At 45.0% G+C, this 18,321-nt stretch overlaps 1 protein-coding gene across 1 annotated transcript; it reads left to right on the top strand.

The window, feature by feature from the left end:
- Positions 1 to 2,092: 2,092 nt before the first annotated feature.
- LOC146196705 (uncharacterized) lies at positions 2,093 to 18,223 on the top strand. Its single transcript, XM_084597061.1, has 8 exons — positions 2,093 to 2,140; positions 4,008 to 4,065; positions 5,058 to 5,149; positions 5,740 to 5,766; positions 10,890 to 10,994; positions 11,490 to 11,537; positions 15,707 to 15,760; positions 18,014 to 18,223. Exons 1-8 carry the CDS (start codon positions 2,093 to 2,095, stop codon positions 18,167 to 18,169), a joined length of 588 nt encoding a protein of 195 aa, XP_084453187.1. The 3' UTR covers positions 18,170 to 18,223.
- The last annotated feature ends 98 nt before the right edge of the window (positions 18,224 to 18,321 follow it).

Genomic DNA, 18,321 nt, shown 5'->3' with positions numbered 1-18,321 from the left:
CGCAGTCGGTTCGGTCCGCTCGTAGACCGCTCGGTCCGCCTTTTGCAAGATTGGCAGGCTGTCTTGTATAAACCGGACATGGCCCCGAGGCACCCTCAGGGGCTGCTGCGGGCCGCAAGCAGACGCGTGTCGACCCTGCCAAACAGTTTGAATAAAACAATGTTCAATTATGTACGCTGGGGTCGATGGATGCCTAGTGCCTGGGTCGAGGTATGACATTGCCCTATATGCTATATTTAGTTGTGGCCTATCGATTCTGCTTATACATAAAATGAAAAGCCCCGTTATATCCGACGGCATGGTCGGAGAACTCTTCCTTTCTTTCCTTTCCCAGTCCCATCATAGAATTCGTACATACGGAGAATTTTTTCAGAGCACGCAGACGTGCTCTGAGCGTCCATTTTATTGATCATTTCTTTATATACAGGATCTATTTCGTAAAAGGCCATGTTTTAAATAGCTCGTTTCTGCTGCTGTGTAGATATTGGCTCAATGCATTGCACACCGGTTACGCCTGTTACATTATACGCCGGTCAGTTAGACTGTCAGCGACTCGCTGCTACGTCCTTATACCATGTAAGCTGAGCTTTTGTAAGTGTGGTTCGTAAGACATTAGAGTGTGGTCAAAGTCCTAATTCTTAACGTCAGCATAGACGTGCAGGGCACAGTAAATTTAAAACTAATTCGTAAAGATAAACTTGCGAATGCGGATGTTTCGGACGCGCGCATGCTTCGGGATTCACAGCAGGAATAAAGGGAGAGAGACGTGAAGCTGAATTTCTAGGCGTGAGCAAGAAGACATCTCAAGTGAAGAAACTTGCAACCTCTGTATTGTGGCCGCAGATGGCACAGGAAAGGGTTAAATGGAGGGACACGGCAGAGGTCTCTGTCGTACAGTGGGCGTAGTTTGGACGACTATGATTGCCGCACAGTGGTAGCGTGGATCACCCTGCATACTTGCGTGGTCTGAGGCGACGTTTGTCACGTTATTCTGTATAATGTGACTAAGTTAACAAAACAAAATATTTACGCAAATGCTACAAGAATAGACTGGTTTATACTATGAAGGAGGTGTCAGGGCGATTGCTGCTGCCCTCTAAGAGATAAAATTTATTTTGGGAAACCGCACTGCCGGCCCGCTTTTGCTTTATTTTTTAATGAAAACAAAAATCAGGAAATGAGTTGTGTAAATTTTCCTCTTGACAAGGTTGGGATCCAGACGTTCTACACGCTATACGCCACCAGAACGCGTTCAAGAGACGGATTCCAGTGTGTAGCACGAGATTCATCGCGTGGTCTAATTTTTCCGACCCACCGAAGAAAAGAATTTGAGACCGCATCGTGAACGCGTCTGGAGACCATAGATCTCTTTGGCACGGGCCAGGCACCTCGTCGTGCGGTCTTATCCACTATAGCGCCTGCCGATTCGTGACTGTTTTCGTAAATTGCAAGCCGGCAGTTCTGTGGCAGACGTCGCGCAAGTTCGGGCAGCAGCAATCAGCCACTGACACCTGTGCAGACATTTAGGGACCCACAATCTTTGCGCAAGAAATCATCCAGGGAACTAAGCGCTGGGGTGCCAAATTTTCGCATCAAAATATACGTAGGAAAGCGTACTGCCGTGACGAACGCACATGTTGGAAGGAGGTCAACGATCGGACCACTGAGGGCTGCTTTCGCTAAAGCATCAGCGGATTCATTGAAATGAAGGCTACTGTGTCAACGAACCCAAACAATTCTAATCGATTGGGCATGAAGAGGGATAAGGAGCTTAAATGTGCGAACTGCGACTCATTAAGCGCAGATAGGGAAGCGTACAAAGATAATTAGTCTATAAGTATTAAAGGAGTTGAAAAATAATTTAGGAGCTTGCGCAGGGCAAGAACAACCGCTAGGAATTCAGCCAAATAAATAGGGGGGAAATCTGGAAGACGGAGAGAAAAAGACCAATCGAGGGAATGAGAGAAAATTCCCACGCCTGTCTTTTCTTCTCACACCAAAGAGGCATGGATGCGTCCTTCTTATCAGGCGCGTGCCATGACAAGAGGTGAAGAAAAAGAAGATCCGCGACTGTTGATCCACAACAGACGCCATGGGTTTTTCTAGGCAGACCGTTGTGTGCATCCTCATTTTCTGTACGGTGAGTGGCATTTTTCAGCTCGGACTGTGCGCGAATTAACCTAACAACCGATGCGACGCAGATTGGGGCTCGCGGCACGCAGTCGCGGCCACGTTTAGCCCGACTGTTTGACCGAGCCACCACAAACGTTCTCGCCACCTCCTAAAAAAGTTTATCGCAGGGACCGGAAGGCAATCAGCGAAATAGTGCCTGAGAAGCAGCGTCGAGCTTATATGCAGCTTTGTTATTATTGCGAAAGCAATGCTGCTCGCAGTTTGAGCCTTCAGCGTGGAACGGCGGTGACCACCATTGACCTTTGACCTTTAGACGAACCCCGTAGATGATCCCAAGTTGGCAGAAGCTGCCAACTTAGATCTCTCGTTTCACATGAGACGGTTATGTCAGAATCAACCTGCTAGGACCCTGGCATTCACGTTACCCTATAGGCAACTAAGACACGTTCATACGGCTTGGTTAGAGAGGGGCTTTATATGTGGGCTGGCAGGAGCTGCCTACTTGGGCCTCTCGTTTCACATGAGACGGTTATGTCAGAATCAGCCTGCTAGGACCCTGGCATTCACGTTACCCCTATAGGCCACTAAGGCACGTTCATATCGGTTGGTTAAAGCGGGGCTTTATGTGTGGGCTGGGGAAGGAGAAGAAGAATTAGAAGAACGCTCGATCACCCGCAACTATTGCTTTCGCTCAATATTCGGTTCAGCAGCGTTGAACTCTTCTAATTTTTTTTTACACATTTGTCAGACATCACCCGCACGAGAAAGTCGACAGTTTTCAGGGGACTTGGACGTAGAGCGCTGAAGCTAATTTTAAAGATTTAAAATAGCGCAGTCTGCACGGGTTAGAGTTGGGGTGTGAAAGGCAGCGTGTTCAGAATGTGATTCCCCAATTAATGTCAGACAAAGTATACATGGAACCTCGACGTAGATAGCTTAAACAAATTCTTAAAATATTTCAAATAGCGCAGTCTGTACGGCGAATACTAGAGTGCGTGGTGTGAAAGGCAGTTTGTGCAGCGTACGATTTCCCAAATAATTTCAAGCCTTGAACTCCAACTATGTCACACAAGCGCTTATATATATATATATATATCATCCACCGATACTTAATGTTTAGGAGCTGGTTTATATATATATATATATATATATATATATATATATATATATATATGGCTGAGGGTGGCGCTGGTGAACTCTCAAGGTTCGTATACAGACAACATAAATAAAATACCCAAGAAAGTAGCAGGGGGGGGGGGGGGGGGGGGGGGGGGACAGCGGCCGATGTAGCTCAGTTGGAAGAGCACCGGACGCGTTATTCGGAGGTCGTGGGTTCGGTTCCCACCATCGGCACGTTGTTTTTTCTTCTACTTTGTGTTTAATTATCTTTTTCCTAAAAAGATTACATTACGAATTTCTGTGATTATCAAGTAAAAATAAAAAAAAAAGACGAAGTACCATCCCCAACGCTTTCCTTGGCCTCGCCGACTGTTGGCTTCTTTCCTTCATATATATATATATATATATATATATATATATATATATATATATATATATATATATATATATATATATATATATATATATATATATATATATATATATATATACATAATCCACCGATACTTAATGTTTAAGAACTGGTTTCACCTGTCGCATATAATAAGTTTAAGAATGAGTTTGTACAGATGTTTTCTTAATTTTCGGAGGGTCACGTACCTTTCACATTCTAATGCTTTAGAATAACAGCGACGATGCGCAGCGAACACAAAGCGTCACTATAGGCGCGTATTCATTGGGCTCGTTACTTTTGGCAGTGGTTGTACTTCTTCCGCGCTGTACGATTTTCTTTTTTTATCGTAATGTCTCTGCAGGCGACCAACTTCTTCGCTATCGTCGGTTACGTGCTCGGCAACTACAGGAATCTGGGAGGTGAGATTTTCTTTGCGGCTCAGAAAATTACACACCCCCTTCAACACCTCGTAGCAATTTTTTTTTTCTAGACGTTGTTTAAGGTCTCTGTGAGAAGAACAGAAGACTGAACTTTTGAAAATAAAGGCACATAGCACTTATATCTCGAAATACATTCCCCGCGGTCTGTCAATCATGTAGTATAACACCGCGGTCATATTTTTTTCTTAGCGTCTGGTCTTTGTTTCTGACAGGTTTTAAATGTTACCTGACTTGATCTGGTTACATTCCAGTAGTGACGTACAGAAGCTGTGCAGTCACGCACACAGCGTCTATTTCGTGCCAAATATTACGGCTTGTGTGAGATTTCTAATCTCCGATTCATAAAATGGAACTTTGTGGCGTCTAAATAAGTCAAGTGAGGTGAAAAAAAGGCGGGGGGGAAAGGGGGGGGGGGAGGAGTAATCAAGGCTTTAACCTAGTGATAGAGCGAAAGCTGTGAGTGTTGCAGCGAAGTTTTCCTCTGACACCTGGATTTAATGTGCCGCCGTACACTCGCTGTTGTCGTTCGCCTCTACCAACTACCGAGTTGTTGTTCTTCTTCTTTTACTTCTTTTTCTTTCCTTTCTTCTTTCTCTTCTTCGTCTTTCCTCCTCTAACTCCAGTCAAAGCTCTCGGTATATACCACGTGACAGTTGCTAGGCAACGGCGTGGCGCGACGCGGTGCCACGGTGACACGCCGGCGGCTTGAAAACCTTGCGTAGTGTAGCTTTCGCTACAAAAGGGTCGTCGTTGCGATCCATGCCATATGTAGAAGGTACATAAAACTGCGTTTTATTGCGCGCATATACATTTTAGGGTACACGGGGCGACCGACTTTTCACTGCCTACCATTTCTCCCCACATTCGAACGTCATTTTAAATTGCTGACTTCCTTATTTATATTTCACCTTGTTGCTGCCCGTTATACTGGTGCTTTTTTTTTTAATATTGTCATTCTCGAATTTACGCAGCTGATGGCTTCATCTACGACGTTCTGCTCGGCTTGGAGGCTGGCATCGACGCGGTATCCGACGTGGCGCTCCTCAATGTGCTCTACGTTTCGGTATGAGCTACCGAACGTTCAACGTTTTTAACCAGAACATCATACTTATATCATCGTTGGGCGGAAGGAAGCCTTGTGCATGCTTTGGAGACTTCTAAATACCCAGCTGATAAGCAGCGCAGCTCGAAAGCATGACCAAGCGAAAACAAAATCTCGGCTTGAGATATCATAAATCACAGTCCCGTGGTTAACAGCTCATCACACCTTCTAACGCCATAATTGACATAACAATAACCTAACGCTTAGATAATTTGCGCAGGACGAGCACAGCGCGAGGCGTTTCTATTGATTAATGTGCGCCCATGAAAAACTGATTGTTTTTTGTGCGCCTTATCTTTGTCCTTAGTGCATTGCGAATCCAACTCTGATTCCGGGCGCTTGTAGCCTCATGATATACTTTTGAATATGTGAATTTTATTCGCATGTCGTAAAAACTTCTTACTAGATTCAAATCGATTCCCGTTTTCGGCGGCGTTTGTGGCTTCTCATGACTTCTCTTGGCGGCAGCAGACAAAAAAAAAAGTGCGTCGGTTGCGCTAAGTGAGAGAAATCAGTTTCAGCATTGATCACATTCCTTCTTAATTTCGCAGGAAAACCCACTTACGGCACCTCCGCATGTAAGTACAGATAACACAACTAAATATATACACCTTGTACGATTACTATGTATTCAGTGCTTTGTCACAGCAGACCTGGGTTTCTGTTGGTGAAGTACACGCCTGCGCTGGAATATCCTTGATATGATAACTATCTATTATTAGAGAGTAGATCTTCTGCTACCTTTCTGCAAGATCAATCATATACGCATGCGCCAGCTTCATCTGCGCTGCGAACTCGCTCTTTCGGCTCGCCACCGGCCGAACAGCGAGTGACGTCAGCCTTGCAACCATGTGACTATCAGCTGCTCCGTGCGCTCCTCCTCCGCCTCGCCACTGGTTTGAACCGGTGCTGTTGCCGCCACATGACAGCTTCCTCAGTCTAGCGATGGATGACGCGATGCGTGGTCCGTCGATGTCTGCACTCCGTCGCAATTAGACGTCAGGCTGAATCAGACAATTCTGCTAATGTAGCTCAGCGCGAGGCCTACAGGGTCGTTTACTAGGCTCAGCCGGGTCGAACCCTGTCCATTTTTTATTTTCTGTGCTGTAACGTTGCGGAGCACAAGTTCAGTAAAGCTTTGGAACGATTATTGTTTCGAGAGCTTTTTGACCATGTCCCCCCTGGAGCAAGCCAGTGGTCGAAAACTCCCTTATTAATGGGCTGGCCAATCGGAACGTTATTCTCACACCTAAGGCAACCCGGGCCTCTTCATGAACACTAGTACTTTCGAAACTCCCCATACGTCTCATACGCTATGAGATTTTTCGGTGTGATTGAGCCAAAACTCGGACGTTGGCGTATTGTCAGGCCATCTGCATAGTCCAGAAGAACTACTCAGCGGAGCTGAAAACTCGAACGCAGCAGAGAAATGCAAACTGTCGAGTGCCACCAATAGCTGAAATCCAGGATTACAGGCGGCACCACCAACTGCTAACCTCCCTTATATGGTTACAGGTTTAATAGACGAGCTTCGAATCTGTGTTTTGTAACCATTTGTAACATTTATGGGAATACTAGAACGACGCTTGCAGAGGCAGCGTTAGAATCATACACTTAGACGCCGCCTCACTCGTCCAGACGAATACAGACGCACGAAGCGAATTTTTCACCACAAGACTGGTAATCGAAACGCGACAAGCTAGACGCCACTACGGGTCCACCGCATGCCTGGAATCTCTTTAGGCAGTTATTAAATGCCATTAAATCTAAGACCACCGAAAAACACAATATTTAGAAATCAATACTTCGCATACCCTCCTGCGACACACACCGCCTATTCAGCCCCCCCGCCCCCCTTTTTTTTTTATTAATACCTCCTCGACTAATCCCCTAAGAGAAGCAGAGGACCAAGTAAAGCACTGGAGACCTGACACCTCTTCCACCCCCGGCGCAGGCGGATGTGGGCGTGTGTACTAATCCAACTTCCGACACCATGTATATTTGTGTCCCGTCGACGAGACATGACCAGAGGCTGTGAGCAGTGGGAGCGTAACAACACCCATTTATTCAACAGCCGTGTATGTATACACTTAAGTGGAAAGGGTGTCTCCCCTCACCACCGCGTTTTATGTGTGGCACAGATACTGATCACGTCACCCGTGCCGTAGATGCGAGGGCCCGGCAGCGCCACATAGGATGCGATACAGGGTACACAAGGCGCTCCAGAATCTCAACGCCCAATTCATTGCGCCTTACTAAATACTTTAACGAGCGCTAAAAAATTGTAAACCTTCTACAGCAATGAAAAGATGCCAACGACGTCTTCATACCCAAATTTGCGAAGCCTCTGCTCACTTCTGACCTCAGAATCATCTCCCTCACCTCTTCTGTCGGCAAACTCGAGGAGCATGTACTCTAGACCTGGCTTTCCCAGTACCTCGAATGCAACGATTTCGTAATTATTTTTATTTTAGATTTGGTCCTGGGCTTTCGACAGAGTACGTATTCTTCAGCTAAAACATCACGTGCTCGACTTCCGTATCTACGACACCAAATATAACCTAGTTGTGGATCTCACTAAGGCTTTTGATAACGTCACAGGCTCAGCTATACTACAGAACAATACAACATTGGAAATTGGTGACAGGGTGTGCAACTACATACGAGACTTCTTCAGCCACCGTACAGCCACACATACCTTCGGTGACTACAGCTTCGCAGGCATCACGTTGGGAGTAGGAAGCCCCATGGAGCCGTCCTCTCGCCTATTCTATTTAGCAATAATGGCACTTCGCCTTCCCTAACAACTAGCGCAAATCCTTGACCTCCATTCCAGCCACTACACCGGCGACATCACTGCTTAGGCAAACCGACCACGGTAGTGATGCCGAAATAGAACAATACCTACAACTTGCATTAACTACCATTAGCACATATGTACAGATATATGGCCCGACGTGCTCCACTTCAAAATTAAAACTTTCTCTACCGCCCCAAGCAATACGATTCAGGCAATCATCCCATGTTTTTACTTTAGGCGCCTGTCCTATGCAACTAGTATCCAAATCCTCGTGCTAGTAACACTCCTCCACTCCTATAACGAGCATGGGGAAGTCAAAAACTCTCCAAGCGCATGCCCAACAGACCAGTTGACTTCGCCGCATATCGAACCGTCGAGCTGGCCTGCGCGAGCGAAACACGCTACGCTTACCTCATGCTGGCGTGCATCATAAGCTGCACCATATATGCCCTCCCATACATACCCCTCCAACGGAAGGAGAGAAGCTGCTTAAGGCACTCTTACGGAGTCGCACGAACACAATTCTGCGCCTTCTCTCTAGCAGATCTAACGTCCAACTCTTCAAACTTGGTGTCCACAACATTCCTGGAGAACCTACAGAAGTCCCTTTTACGGCACAAGTATCCCGTCTATCCAAAAGAGAGGCAGGCCACACTCTCAGCCCAGTTAAGCCTAAGCCCAAATGCTCATCCTACCGAGATGGTCTCCCTTATTCTCAGTTCTAATAGCAGCATACTCTGTCCCCGAGAAGATTCACCCTGGGTGAGACGAGGAACGCACAATACAAGGGCTCGAACCCTCCACAAATAGTACAGCAAGGACCATAAAGTGGTCTACTTGAACGCAGAAATATCTACATTAGGCTCAATCGAGTATGGCCCCGGCGGTGGCCGACAATAAAGCAAGCTTTAATCCTCCACCTCAGTCGTCACCAGTTTAAACACATGGGCGGAAGAGGCAGCCATCGCACTTGCCCCCATTTCTACATCTTCTACCACAATTATCTCTGACACTGAATCTACCATTCTCAACTATGCTAATCGCCACATATCCTGAACCACTGATCGCTTACTTCGCTTCTCAGAAGGCAACCTGGCGCCACATGACCCCAGTATAGACGCCAGGACGTGCCGGCCACCCTGGTAACAAGGAGGCTCATTCCCTGGCCCGAGGTCCTGGGCAAGAAGATTCTAGCTCGTCTACGGGCCAGGGAGAACTTGCTCTCTTTCCGTGCTATTCTGTCGTACTAGCGCTGGTCAAACGAAGGGAATACACACCCTCAGCCCCAACTCTCACATAGCGCAGGCTTCACGCTGGCGACGATCACAAGTTCGGACTGCTCCATACCTCCTGCTACTACATGCCCAATACCCAGACCGATTCCCCTCCTCATTCAAACTTTTTGGCAAACCGGGAGACTTCCTAATCGCTCTCCGCATGAGGTCCCCTGTGCAGCCATTGGCTTTGGGATCTTCTCCTGTATTAATCAAAATCTTTCTATTCAATCATTGCTCGTTGAATAAATTCTGATTCTGTTTCCCCACCTTCCATCATCCCACATCACCGAGCACGGTACAGTCTTACTGGGAGTCGCTTCTGGCCAGCACTTCTGCTCAAGACCTGCGCCGGCTCACAAGAGAAGCCCGCAGCGCTGTTGGTCAAAAGCGCGTTGTGTTTTGGGCTTTACTCCCCTTTCTGAACATGTGTGCTCAGCAGTTGCGAGTCATGTTTTTCGCTGTTATGTGCCAAGGTCTGTATATGTCGAATCCATCCAACGTCTCAGTCCGAGAGTGCGATAACCTCGCGCCACTGGCAGAGATTTCGGAGAACCCGGGATATACCTAAAAATATACTCACATTCATTACAGGCTTGTCAGAAGAAAATATTCTCCGCCCCATCCGAAACTAACCAGAGCAGCAGTCACCCTCCGAAAAATCCAATGCAGCAGTAACATCCACGGCACCTTACTACACAGGATCTCGCCCACCACTTACAGATATGAATTCACATTATGTAATATGCCAAACTCCCAACAACATATGATTTGTGGATGCAAGGGACCACGTGGTACCGTTCACCACCAAAGACCTAACCAAAAAGCGGTGGGAGACGAGACCCAATCGTCAAGCCAAAGCCTGGAGGGTCAGCGTAATTTCGTGGACCGGTCTAGGGAGATGGCTCATGTGTGCACGCATGCTAGACACCCCTCGAACTACTTCCTGCAACTTAGAAATCCACTGCAGTGTTTACAGTGTTTGTTTTTTTAAGTTGCTAGATTTCGTGTGTTACTGTCGACGCATGATGCAAGCGTGCAGAATATGGACACAGTCAATAATTAAGCTGCTAACACTTAGAAAGTTCACGATTACACGCGAATAAGTTTCCCGTGTCGATTACAAAGTAATTTGGGCTCCTGCTTGACCGCATCAGGTGCCTCGCTGTGAGTCTAGGTCGCAGTTTAAATATGATGACCTGAGAAGTTTTCAAAGTCACTATACTTTGTGGCTTCTTAACAGCGCAATGACGTCTGGAGGTATTCTTTCTTGGTTGCTTTCTGTTCCCCAGACGATTACGCACGCACAAGTGTGTTCATGATAGTGCAGGCACGCTTTTTGTTTTCCGGAAAGTTTTCCTGCTAAAATTCAGCAAAATATACAGATGTCATACCTCCTGGCTCCAATTAGGCATGCCTTTTCACAAACAGGACTGTTGGCAACACGATAAACGTCGAACTGGAGGAGGAGCGCGCTCAGAGGATTAAGCTGTGGAACCTATACTCCCATATAATATTATCAGGGTGTAGAGCTCATGCAAGAGAAGGTTTAATATTGAAAATATGTTAGCACTCCTAGCATCTCTGGGTCCGCTATAACTGAGCACCGTCTATTTGATAATTGCAGGCGAAGGTGGTGGATGTGTTCCAAAAGTTCATTGTGGTGAACAGCGGAACCATCGTGTTCTGTTGCGTAGTCCACATAGGTGCTTCCCACTACGTGTCTCGCAAAGTAAGTATCTGTATTTCATAATACTTTGCGCTATTCTATGCCCTCTGTATTCAAACAAAGTGTCAAAATTCTGGGTCGTCATAGTCACTTGCCATTCGCCCCGTGTTCATTATCACAACTGCTGTGCCGAAAGCAACCGAGTGTAGTTTGCAACTGTCGCTGTTGCTCCAAGTTCTTGCACGTAATGGAACAACACGATATGGGAGCGAAAAATTCTTGAAGGGATTTTTACCGTGGCAAGGCAGCTGAAAGAGGCCGAATTCTATACCCTTTACACCAAGAAGAAATACCCTTTCCAGCAAGGCCGGCCTGCGAGTGCTCTCCTTAGGCTGCGATATAGGTCTAATTTGCCGTATAAGGTTACCTGTATACAAGTCACGGTTATCTTCATACAATCTCGATTGGGGAATTTCTTTTGTCTCTTTTACTCAAGCACGTCCCACGCTTACTTTGGACGCTGATAGCTGTCTTAAGTTAATGATTGCTTCATTCCAGGTTCGTGTGCCTGGTGCAAACGACGTCGTGGAAGTCGAGTCCACACGTGTAAGTATAAATGTAGTCAGGCCCTAACGCTACCTACTGGACCGCTCGTACTGGTCCCCTCTCAATGTCCTGGCCGGGTTTTCTAAGCGGGAGTGTTCACCGAAAATCCGGCGTCGGAGACCGGCGTTGGCGTTGGCGCTGTGAGCGAAGGATTACGAGCATGACGCTGGCAGGCGGTAGCTGGCAGCTCACAAATTTTCTCATATCAAACTTATACAAATGTCATACAATCTCATATATTTCTCATACGTAGAATATTTTTATGAGATTATATGAAATTTGTACAAGTTAGGTACGAGAAACTGCGTATGAGTTATTTGAGATATCTCGCAGCTTTTTTGCTAGGGCAATTCGACATTGCTCCAGGCTAGGTTGAACGGTCCGCCAGTATACGCCGTGCATGTCCTTCCTAATAATACGCATCTTTCACGCTGGACGTACGAGCGGTTGCGAGCACTTCGAACAATGTAAGGAGACTTATTAGGGCTCACTCAGGCGACATTTCTTACCATTAGCGTTTGTCAGGACACTATGTTCTCAAAATTTTGAATAATACAGGGCTTCCGTGAGGTGCAACGAAGGCCTCCGCTTATTGCGCCCCAATCGAAGTCTCATTCTCACTTACGATCAGAAAAATAACATCAGAAATAAAGTGGAGTGAGAAAGAGCCTCCTGCTGAGCAATAACAGACTTAAACCAATCAAAATTAAATGAACAGGGCCCATTTGGCCAAAATTATTTAATTTTGTGAAAAAAGCCAGTTGGAAAAATAAAAGTGGGCACGGTAACAAAAGGTCAAAAACGTTTCGATTTATGTGGTTTAAGGCCGAAAAGCGAATTAGACTATGGGAGACACCGATTCATATCACGCGCGTAGTCTTGCTTATCCGAAAACTCCGAAATAAAGAGGAAAATAGTTATGTTTCAAGTACAGATTATCACTTTCCAAATTGATAGACAAGTAGCTGCGAGGTTATATTTTCGGGACAGCTTAATAAATTAGTCAGAAACGATAGTTTTGAAGCATCCAAGATGCATAAAGAACCGCACCTTGAACGTTCGAAGCGGTGCATGAAACACGTTAATGAATGAAATTTATTTGTAGTAGTATTTCGTACAGTGTATACGGTTGTCCGCCCCTAGTGCAAGCAGAAGAGCCGGAAGGAGGTGGCTTTCAATGCGCAAGCATTTATTGCCTGTTTACACGAGCAGTCGTCACGGCGTGTCCTCGCGAAGATGGAAATAAGAAAAATGAGTGAATCGTGTCCACGTCAGGGCTCCAACCACCACCGTTCCGTTCCCCAGCCGAGCGCGCTAAACATATACTCTACGCCGGCTTCCTGAGAACGAATCCGTAATTCTCTCGTAGCGTACAAGTACGCCGGAGGGCGCTGAGGAAAGGGACGACAGCGATAGTAAATAAAAATTAAAAAAAAAAAGACAAAATAAAAACCAAGAAAAAATGAAATGAGGAATCAAAATAAAGGAAAAAGAGAAAACGGAAAATTTAGAAAACGAAATGATAAAAACAGTAAAGCTGCACACGTTGAAAAACAAAGAAACGCAGAAGGAGCTCGTAGTGGAACTGGGCGCGCAAGTGACAATGTTTTTGCATTTCCGCATACGTAAGGAGGCTTAGGTAAACATTGTAATTTTTTTCTTCAGGGCGCCATATGGCGTCCCACGTGGCTGCGACGTTTTCTAGACTAGGTGGTGTTATTGGAAACTGTCTCTAGGAGGACTGGCAGAGCCCCACTAGGATTTATTTAAGGGTTGGCTGAAAGTATTTTGGTAGGAAGCTTTCTCGGAAGCCTATAACTTAGGCGACTCAAAGGACACTAAAATTAGCTTGCTCTCGCATGTGGCCATGATATTCGGGCTTTAATGCGTGCAAAGTTTCTCTTGAATGCGGACTTGGCTACTCTGAATGTCATCACGGCTGTGAAGAAAACGTCGAATGCTTTTTTTTTTTATTCCTTGCTGCCTTGCAGTAACGACGATTTATGTATATGTGCCCTTTCCTTAGCCAAAGCTGAAGACAAGGGTGTGCATATTGCAGCGATTGTTCTTTTTTTATTATTCACTCTTTTCTCTCTTTTATTTGTCTTTCAAACAACACAAGTTGTTGCATAACGACACTCATAGACCCTTAGTTGCAGAGACTAGTCGGGGATCACAAATTGGATACAAATATCTCTACTGAAGATTTAGAACCGCAAGAAAAAAAAAAAAGATGGACGTATTGAACAGTGCGGAATGAAATAACTGCAGTGCAAAACGGAATTGTACAAACTCAAATACCATCATACGATAAAATTATAGGCAAGGAAAGAGAAGTCATTCTACATTCAAATAGACATGTTCACGATAGATTAAGAATAATATTATATCAGAGCACAGATAAGGCAAACAGACTCGCTTAATAAAGACGCTTATCTATCAGGGAAAATTTACTCAGGTGCTCTAAATGCATTAGGCGAAGATATGACTGAAACTCTGATATAATTCCAGGTCTTAATATCCACAAAAACTTAGAAATCGATCACCATTACGATTGTTATAGATTGGAAGTAAGTGCTTTTCATGTGCGGCTGAACGATAACTGGATGGGGAGGACTTGTACGGAACTAAAGGAAAGGTGATACGGTTTCAAATAAAAATATTTACAAAAATTGCTAAAGGACAGTCTATTAAGTTACTTAGTAGCAAAATGTTATTTCACATAAACAAAGGCCGCTAAGGAGCTCTAGGTGCTACGAACTTGATCGGTCTATGAGTACATAATCCAGGATGCGATTGAAACAAACTGAATTATAATGTTTTTAATTAGTCTCAGAACGTTTACAGATTTTTTTTACAGGAAATCAATGTACTGGCGCCAGTTAAAATACCTTTTCAAGGTTGCTCCTAAGTATGATATTGTGTTGACCTGCTGCTTGCAGCTTATTTGCTCCAATATGCAAGCTTCAGGTTGATATGCACGCGGAAATATGCGGCGAATTAGATGTAATATATCTCGTGGCATCGGTATAGCGTCGCCTTCCTGTCGCAGACAGCGACATATATTAAGGCGAAAGTATTTCTAAGCTCATGATGAAAATCTCGCGTCGGCGAGATTTGTCCTACGAGATGTGTCAGCGAGGTTACGTGAGTGGCAGGTACTGCGCCTTACCTTTACTGTAAACCAATTATTGAACGCCGGTGAACTTTGATGCGTTGGGCTGGCATGTATATATATTGCGGTATTATGGACTGCGGATAGTTGCAGTATGAAAGGGCCGAAGTATAAGGAAAAGGTTCCGTAGAAGAGGCTTGAGTATGCACACAAACTGATGATGATGAAAACAAAGGCGATGATCAGTTGAAGGTCGGATTTTACTAGCAGTAGCACCGATTTATAGAGGATAAATGAGTGGGAAAAATAACTGTTATATTACGGCACATAACTGGATGCAAAGAAGTCTATGCATCATACCGCGTTTTTTAGGCGGCTCATGGGGTGCGTCGGCAGAAAGTGACCGCCGGACGTGACCGCCGGATGCGTCATCAGGAAATGTCCGCCATATGAATACAGATTAAAGAAAAAAAAATGATTTATAACTGGTGATAATAATATTAGAGGTTAAAATAAAAATTGGTAAAGGTTATGACTAATAATGGCTTGTTAAGACCGATATATTTAAGGATGTCTTGTAACAACTACCATTGATTAGCAATGACTAAAATAGTGTTATAGTAGTAATGACTAAAATGACCTAATGACCTGTAATTACCAGTATGTATAAAGGCGACTTGTAACGACAGTTTATTAGAAATCACTAAAAGTGCTTAGCAATGAGAAGTAATGACTAAAATGGCCTAATGACTTGTAATGACCAGTCTAAAGACTTGTAACTACTATATTTAATTAGAAATTACTAAAATGCTTAGTAATGAGTAGTAACGACTAATATAACTACTAATAACTTGTAATGAACAATATGTCTAACGACGATATGTGATAGCTACAATTAATTAGAAATGATTAAAAATGCTTAGTAATGAGAGTAATGCCTACAATTACTACTAATGACTACTACAACTCCTACTAGGCTTTCGTCTTTCACCTCTTAAGAGATATCTTGAGAGACCATGTTTTTTTGTTGTTTTTTTCTTTCCTGCTTTCACAGAACGCGGTATTTCAGCAGCTGGCTCTATTCTACATGCTGCTGGCAGCAGTGAAGGTGAGCGCATCTTACTGTTACTGGAAACTGCAGCATACGACCTTCATCCCAGTTGTCTAAAGAGCGCGTGTTATACTCCCCAAAATGCGATGACAGAAGTTAAAAGCACATGTACCCTGCTGGGGCGAGAACAGCTTTGCATTGCTGGAAGTGCTCGATCTTTGCATTTCAGACAGCTTACCTGTTGCCTGCAGGCACCGGTCTTGAGACTTGTGACAACGGCATACGTAATATTACGAATCACATTTTTGAAAACAGGCCCCACACGAACCTTGCCGCAACTGCACCGTGCATGTACAGTGTTGTCCTCATTTAGGTTGAACAGGTCAGCGCGTGGCCGCTCTCTCGGAAGTCGTGCAACAACGCAAATATACACCCCATGTGAACCAGCACCTCCAGTGCCCTCCGGCAGTGTCGGACATAACGGCGCTTGAAAGAGAGCGCGTGTTCACCTTCAGAGGGGACTACCCCCTCTTTCTTGATGACGTGGTGAGATCTGCTCCTGGACTGCATACCTGTTAAGGATGTACGTTTATCCAAATACTCTTAAGCTTTTTATGCTAGTCAGTTTTCGCGCAGGCCCCTCAAACGTGTGAAAGGAAACAATGATTTTTCGCAAAAGTCGACTTCATTGGCTGTTTCTCTAAATCTGAAAATGGCTTTTTAATATCGTACGCCAAGTGGAAAACTAGAGTGAAGACAGCATAAAGCGTCCGCATCTCGCCTAATTATAGAGTAATTGACAATTTTATACTCCAACGTTTTTCTCTATCATATTGGCGGGAGCAATAAGTGGATTTAAAATAAAGATAACACATTATGTACTAAATAGAGGATCTTAATTGGGTCACATGACGATAGCTCGATGCTGAAGCTATAGTTAAAAGTGATTGGAAGCGGTTTCCCTGCAGAGCCTGCTTCTGCTCTTCAGGCTGCTGCTCTCAGAGTCTGTGGGTGAAGGAAAAGTGACAACCGAACACGTCGTCACTTGGCTTGCGATTGCAAGCCAGAAAACGTTCTGTTCTTTTTTTCTTTTAATACTTTTTCTTTGTCGCCAAGCTCTGTTTAAGACGCGGTCAGTGAAGACACATCTTCAATCAGCTCTCAGCAGATGTCGAGTTCTTGTAATCGTCCATCAGGGCGTTTTACGCACCGCTTTTGCGCGGTCATTTAAAAGCAAATGCTGACCTCTGCCTTTCCTCTTTTATTTCATTTGCCAGATTTTGCCGCCTTCCACACACGTATTTACAACCCCCGTCAAAAGTATACAGTGCAAGAGATTTGCAGTGTGTCTTGTTTTGTATCATCAGCGACCATAATCTCTAGAAATGGAGAGGAATTCGTATCCTGAATCCCTCCGACCTCAGGATTGAGAGCCCCGCTAAACAGCATGGAAGCAAACGCCTAGCGCTGTGTACTTTTAGTGGGGACTGTATATATTAAACTGGACAGAACAGTAACGTCATTTCGGGAACGTGTACGTTTTCTTCTGTAGAATTTCGTTTTGCTGGCTTTGCTCGCGGGCACGTCCTCTGGAATATGGACGAGCACCCATGACACAAATGTTCGTGCCTCATGTGGTTTCTGGCATGTCATAGTTGCCCGCAAATTTACTCGTGAAAGACAGTTGCATAAGTCGGAGCAGTGTTTCCAGGGGAAAAAAAAAATGGCCCAACTAAAGGTTATAGTGTGTCCTCACCGCGACACAAAATGCGCTCCACTATCAAGCGGTACAGACAGCGGTTTGGTTACTACTTTAACGTCAGATGAACACTACTACTGAGGATTTCTGAGTCTGCAAGAGGGTTCAGTTCGAGTGGTGCAAAGTACACGTGGCTGCGCACGTGCGGAGCATCACTACGTCCAAGCCAGCAGCAAATTGACGCAAAATGGCTCACTGCGCTTTGTGCCACTTCGAAATTTCCGTACTCATACGTCACTCTTCATTGACTCGGGACCTCATTATGTGCAATGGCGCGAGGCACATGCATAGAAACGCGGATCCGTGTTCACATTGTGATTGACGATGTACATTCTTATATTTGCATCCAGCGGATGACCACGCTCTAAGGTCATTTTCTTGGCGCATCATTGCTGAAGTCATTACGCACAACAGCAACTATAGCTCTGCAAATTCGTATACGGTACATTATACGTCGCTTTCTAGTGCGAGAATAAGTATGCATGGGCGATATTTATGATATTGATGACACATTATCCTGCTTTTTTCTTTACTTCTTGTATACACCACAGGCGTTCATCCTGTACAACATGTACGGCTACTACATGGAACTCAAGGACAACCCGCCCACACAAGGCATTGTTGTCTTTTTAAACCCACTAGCCGGCCTCAGACAGCCCGTCGTTTTTGTCGGCCTGAAACCACAGTCGGCGGCACAAACAGGCTAAAGACCGCAAATGTTAGCGAATTGTTTATGTACTATAACGCGATTAAAAATTTGTAATGCACGGATATTTTGTGTCATGTTGGCATCGAACAATGGATGGTGCCAACAGCACGCCTAAACTCCGGACAAGAACGTTTGCAATTCACGCTCCCT

This window comes from Amblyomma maculatum, chromosome 3, assembly GCF_055883805.1.
Source record: "Amblyomma maculatum isolate TAMU_Amacu chromosome 3, ASM5588380v1, whole genome shotgun sequence".
Taxonomy (NCBI): Eukaryota; Metazoa; Arthropoda; class Arachnida; order Ixodida; family Ixodidae; genus Amblyomma; species Amblyomma maculatum.
This window is presented reverse-complemented; position numbering and strand designations above follow the sequence as displayed.

Coding starts and splice junctions, on each gene's coding strand:
- LOC146196705 (XM_084597061.1), top strand. CDS start 2,093: ATGGGTTTTTCTAGGCAGACCGTTGTGTGCATCCTCATTTTCTGTACG. Junction 10,995..11,489: donor CCCACTACGTGTCTCGCAAA/GTAAGTATCTGT, acceptor GCTTCATTCCAG/GTTCGTGTGCCTGGTGCAAA. Junction 11,538..15,706: donor TGGAAGTCGAGTCCACACGT/GTAAGTATAAAT, acceptor CTGCTTTCACAG/AACGCGGTATTTCAGCAGCT.